The sequence below is a fragment of the Phacochoerus africanus genome, chromosome 11 (genome assembly GCF_016906955.1).
Source record: "Phacochoerus africanus isolate WHEZ1 chromosome 11, ROS_Pafr_v1, whole genome shotgun sequence".
NCBI classification, from domain to species: domain Eukaryota; kingdom Metazoa; phylum Chordata; class Mammalia; order Artiodactyla; family Suidae; genus Phacochoerus; species Phacochoerus africanus.
In genome coordinates this window covers 113,341,237-113,347,236 of record NC_062554.1, presented here as the reverse complement: position 1 = coordinate 113,347,236, position 6,000 = coordinate 113,341,237, and the positions used below count along the sequence as shown (strand labels likewise).

General features: G+C 37.8%; 1 protein-coding gene across 18 annotated transcripts in view; it reads right to left on the bottom strand.

The window, feature by feature from the left end:
• Positions 1-787: 787 nt before the first annotated feature.
• PRRC2C (proline rich coiled-coil 2C) overlaps positions 788-6,000 on the bottom strand; it is a 95,629-nt gene continuing 90,416 nt past the window's right edge. For 9 of the 18 annotated variants that reach the window (XM_047754015.1, XM_047754013.1, XM_047754020.1 and 6 more), the window contains 2 exons: positions 5,341-5,577; positions 788-3,352 (listed from right to left, as the gene is read on the bottom strand). In XM_047754015.1, the coding sequence (XP_047609971.1) occupies positions 3,095-3,352; positions 5,341-5,577 (495 nt within the window). In that variant the 3' untranslated portion in view covers positions 788-3,094. Of the gene's footprint in view, positions 3,353-3,792; positions 3,846-5,340; positions 5,578-6,000 lie in introns of all 18 variants that reach the window. The other 9 variants (XM_047754024.1, XM_047754025.1, XM_047754026.1 and 6 more) reach the window with 5 other exon arrangements.

Sequence of the window (6,000 nt, the reverse complement as noted above, 5' to 3'; positions counted from 1 at the left end):
ACACTGAAAATGCTAAGAAGCTATGTAATACGCTATATAAAACAAACAAACAAACAAACAAACCACTGATGACCTATTAGAAAAAAAATACCTCATACATTTAGGTTCCCGACAGTCTGCTTTTTCAAACCTATGATGTTTTCTCATTCCACCTTCCACATCTTGCCTCTAGCCAAATGTACGCTTGAGCTTTACTTTCTGTAATCTGTATTGTGAAAACAATTAAACACCTTTTCAAACTATACTCTTCTCATTCCCCAACCATACCCCCCAAACACTCTATCATAAAACACAATTTGTTATTAACTAAGGATAAAAATATGTTCTCTTTTCCTTTACCAGAGGAGTTCAAAGGGCAGAGAATGCTGAGGTTATGTGACCAAGTCTATCGTCAACCTCTAGCTGAAATATCTTTTAGGTTACTGTTGAACTCAAGAGATAAGATTTAGATGACCAACTGGAGAAGATATATGTACACAGATATCTTACTTTCACTGACTAGACTTTCACTGCCATTTTTTTTCCCACTGTAGATCCTAGCTGGTAAAGGGCCTAAGGATTAAAGGTTTCAAGCTAACACAATCAACTGAACAGCACACACCTGGTCATTCTCTAAGTCCTACAATTTAGGAGGATTAGAACATTAGAGACAGTGGTAATGGAAGTGAGTTGGCAAGAAGGCAAATAAACATAGTGACAATAGCATTTTGGTACAGGTTTGTGTTCCCAACCTTCACCATCATACCAAATTAGAGCATATTTTGAGAAGAATCTGAGACTGAAAATCTTGAACATCAAGGTAGAGTTTATTGGTACTTGGGTATTTTAAATGTTTAAGAATCACAGTATCTGTGAGTAAAGAAGGCACACAGGTTATCAGTAACTGGATTACTAATTTTCCTAAACCTGGGTCTGGAAGCCATGTGTTCTCGAGATGGGATTTTAGGCAACTGAAATCGTTCAGTACGTCACAAATTGAGTAAATGGTAAAACAAATTCCCCTACATTCTGCTTGTGTGGGTGATGATGGCTACGAATATGCTAGCAAAAATATGAGAAAGATTTCTCTTTTCCTCCTTTTATTTTTTTGGCTGCACCTGCTGCATGCAGAAGTTCTCTGGCCAGGGATCAAACTCACGCCACACCAGTAACAATGCCAGGTCCTTAACCTGCTGAGCCACCAGGGAACTTCTTGACAGTTTTCAACATGAGCAGCGCTACCCTGAGAACAGGGGCCATGACTATTATCCTCTTCAACGACCTTTATTTTGACTGAATAGGTTTTGCACTTCTTCAAAGTCAGAAATCAAGTTCTGGGATGATTAATTTTTTCCTAGAGCATAATACAGTCTTGATTGTTCTTTTTGGTACTTGACAAACTTCTTGCTTCAGATTTTAGGAATGGATAAGAAGCTCCAAGATTCATTATTTAGAGAATACTTTATTAGTTTCTGTAATCAAACCCATGTAGATAAGACCTTACATATTTAATACAGTGCGTTACCCCTGTACAAATGGAAAAAATTATGTTTAACGTTTCTAGACCAATATGGCTGTTAATTTCTGTACAATGCCAACCCAACACGGTACAACTGAGATACTTTTTCCAAAGTTGACAGCACAGCTAAAGTTTCCAAAAATTCAAATTATATATATATGTATATATATATATAGATTTATTTATTTATTTATATAAAAAGACCAATAGCAGTATGTTATGCATCAATAGCAGCAATAGCTTTTCCAGGTTCTGCAGTCATCTGAACAAAATTATAGAGACAACTAGCACACTCCATTTAAAAAAAAAAAAAAAAGAAAAAAAAGGTAAAAAACAAAACCCCAGAAAACAACAAAATTTTGTTACTGTCGTGGTACCTGGCACCATTTTTTTTAATTAGCTTCTCAATCATCATCTGGAAAGAAAACATTCTAGAATAACGTCATTAAAAACAGCTCTGATAAAGCACAGTCACTACTACATATCATAAAGCAGGTACAAGATATTTTACATTCACAGAGGTATGATACAGTACTGTCCTACATCTATAATACTAGAGGATATAATTAAAAAGGCATTATTCGAGACTTGATTCTACTTTTCCAGCAGAGGGCCCAAAGGATGGTTATGACACAGCTCTGGTACAGAAATGCACCTTCTTAGATAGAATTTCCTTTCTTTAGTGGCACAGCTCTAGGTACTCACTGCTCTTCATGAACATCAGTTAAAAACCGTTTTAAAAATAAACAAAACCCACCACTGGATTCATACAAAGATGACTCTGTAGAGGCAAGCAAGACTCAGGTGACCTAACTAGTATTTGACCAGCTCTGATGTTTCTGAATGCTAAGAGCTCCATGGAAGAAAGGAGATGCCAAGTAGCACTTCAAAGCTTCAGGCCACAACCAAAACACAGCATCATTTCAAACAGAAGCAGTAGCCAAACATTGCCCATATGGATATGTTCGAGGATGAATATATCATCATCTGCTCACTCATCCGGGAAGAAGGGGAGATCAGTTACTGTACTTTGATTGTGTTCAACTCAATCACCATGTTATAAAAATAGCAAGCTGCCATAATAAAAAATAAGGCTCCTCTATCCAGCACCAGTTATCTTCTGTTCTTCACCACCAAACCTATAAATGCTATATCACCGCATTAAAAGAACACAAGGGAGCAAAGAAATCACATCTGATGTCTTAGCTGAGATCAGTACACTGTTCAGGCTGAGCTATTTCTCTGCAGTTTATTTCCCTCATATTTCTGGTATTTTATCTAACCATAAGGATTTTAGTGCTAAGTTATATGCACTCCAGGAATGTGTGCACATATGAATATATAAATTCTGACTGAAGATGCATGGCCATCAACAGAGTGCATGTTACATAGTGGGTGCAAGCTGGCAAAGCCTCATTTTACTGGTGTAGCAGCTGTGTGTCAGCGTAAATTGCTCCTATGTCCCTTGTGCACCTCTAGGCTCTGGAGAGGATAATGTCAGAGACCACTTTACCCTTTTGGCTACTGGCATTATCTGACTTCATTCTCCCTCTTTCCCTTCTCCCCTCCCCAACCCTCTGCAATAAACCATAGCCTTTAAGATTTTGTTTCTTCAGTTTTGATCGCCTGAGGTTTGATTGGTCCAGTTCTAACAGGTTTGGTGGCTATGGTGGGTGCAGGGGGTGGCTTTTCTTCTACTTTTTCCTGACAGACACCAGGAGGGTCTGTCAGTGTTTCAGAAGGTTTACTTGTATCACTGTCCACTTTCTGGGCTTTGCTTCCTATCTGTTTGTTCTGTTGCTGTTCAGAGAAGAACCGTTGCGTGGACTGAAGAACCTCTGCTCTCTGCTTTGCCTTAAAAAATGAGAAACAGAAACTGAAAATGCTGCAGTATTACCAAAGCCTGTCATTCAATCTCAATTCAAATTCTTTTACCAATCACAAATCAGTCTTCCCCATGTTGGTTTGTCCCCAAAGTACCTCAATGATCTTTCGGCTTTTAATGGATAGATTTCTTCCTAACTTTGAAAATATTCCATGTGACTTTTCAAAAAACATTTGAAAAGAACAGGACCACCTCCCACCATCTTTTCAAAGTTTGCCCTTTTATAAAACAATAAAATAGAAATTGCTCTTGGTTTTTATCTTTTTTGGATCAAAGCTTATTAGTATCAAATTTTATTTGGGGAGCCTGCTTGCAAATTTGAAAACATATATGTAATACTTTAAACTTCTAGTTATCAATATGTGGTCTACAATAAAATGAAAAGGAAGCACTTATATTGTGGCATTACCAACACCTAGGACCAAATGTCTTGTGGCTGAGTCCTCTTCCCACAGCTCTCTTCTGCAGGGGAAGAGCATCAGAAATTAGTAACTACAACTTCACTTGATCACTAAGTTCTGATCGCTCCTACCACATTCTGAGCTGGTAAAATTATTTCCTAGTTTTATTGACTCTGTGCCCCCAAAGAATATACTTACGTCAATCTGTAAATCATACCACTGTAACATACACAATTAAAACTAAAGTTTCTACACCTCTTGCACATAACAAATGCCCTTTATGTTCTATAGGTAACCTGTACTATTCAAAGCTCTGAAGCAATTTTTATGAAATTTGTACCCTTCCCCACCCCATTAGTTAGTTCTAATGTCATTTCCACCATGGGCATGTATGAAAATCAAGTGCCAAGATGGCAGGAGAAGAACTGGATATCAAAGCCAGATAGTTCCCAAAGATGTATTTTTAATAGTTATGAATGAATGGCTATCCTAGGCACACATCCTTAGTAAAAGTGGGTAATATTTAACAAGAGTTTCATGGCAGGGTAGTCTTTAAATTTTATCACTCATCAGCAACAAGGGATACCAATCCAGAAAGAAACTTTGGTCAGTCAACTGAATTCTCTCACAGGATTGTCATAAACATGTTTCTCATTAAGAGTAAAGCATTATTATGGGCATTTTCCCTTTGAAGGCCGTAAGCTTTTTTTTTTTGTTCTAGTCTGACCTGATACGTAGTGACAAAATTGGCAAAACTTCTAGGCCCGCTAAAGTTAAGTCTAAGTAAATATAATATAGAAAGAAACCAGCTAGCTGTACAGGCAGACAGGTAAGATTTATGCTATAAAAACTGTCCCCACACAGACTCCTAAAGGCACCCTTCTGCATTAGTAAACTTCATGTTAATCAGTGCCTTTTATCACGAAGGATCCCAAAGTGCTTTTTGAGTTCTTCATCTACAACTATACAATCTGTTGTGAAATACGGCCATCTCAGATGGCACACATTAAAAAAAGCAAATGAAACCAGTTTGAGAAGAAAACTATACTTGGAAGACTTAGGAGGGAAGAAAAATCAAGATATGTAATATGCCTTACCCATTCCAGAGTTTTCACATAACCATGCTTTATATCTCGGGATTAGGGGATGGAGATGGGGTAGGAAGGAGGGGAAAAGAAAAAGAAAAAAGAAAATGGGGAAGCCTATAATAATTCATTTTACTTATTTGCTCTTCAAAAAAACATAGCAGCTAAACTCAGATCTCCCTCAAATATTTATTTTATACGCAATTCATTTGGCCACAGTTTAAATTAAAATGTTATTAAACTTGTTTGCTGACTATAGTTGCAAAAAAACAAAAACATAAAAAAAATGGGAGGGGGAATAGGAGAACAAAAAGGAAATTAAAAAAGGGGGGGGGATGAATAAAAGTAGTTAGTTTGGTTAAGTCGGCTAAGACATTGAATGCCTGGATACGTGGTTACGGGTCTAGAGGCATCTTAAGACATGGTTCAGAGACAGATTCTTGCTCTGTTGGCTGTTAACACTGTACTAACCTTCATGTCTTGTTCAGCCTTCAACGCAGCCTGGGCCTGATTACCTCTGACTCCAGATAGTGATCCACAAGGACCCCTGGCTACATGTGGCAAACGAGCATGGCTCATGAGGCCTGTGGTCAGCGGAGGAGGCATCTGACTGGCCAGTGCCATTGGTGGCCTCTGAACAGGCGCTGGGAAGGTGTTAGTATGTGGGGCTCTTACCAATGGAGGGACCAGGTTAGGCTGAGAGAGAATCTGAGTGAAAAAAACAAAACATACAACATTGAACTGTTAAAAAAAAAAAAAAAAAAATTGCCAACTAGACCAGGTTGGCTTATCCCAGAGTAAATCTGTGCCCATTCTGCTAGTGAAAGGAAGTGTATGGGTTTGTGCCATTCTATCACAAGGATCAAGAACAAGCAGGCCATGCTTGGAGAATCTAACAGAAAAATTAGGCAAAGCATGCTATGACACTTCAGTTCATTCTAGCATTTCAGCTACAAATTGTGAAAGGGAGATAGAAAGGCTATTAGGATATCTTTTAAAAAAGATATAACTGCAGAAAAGGCACATACCTATACCAAACATAATCTGAAGATAAATGAAAATAATACTAATTCAACAAGTACGTGAGAATTCTTATTAATTTTAGTTATTCCTCCCATATGATCAGCAAAG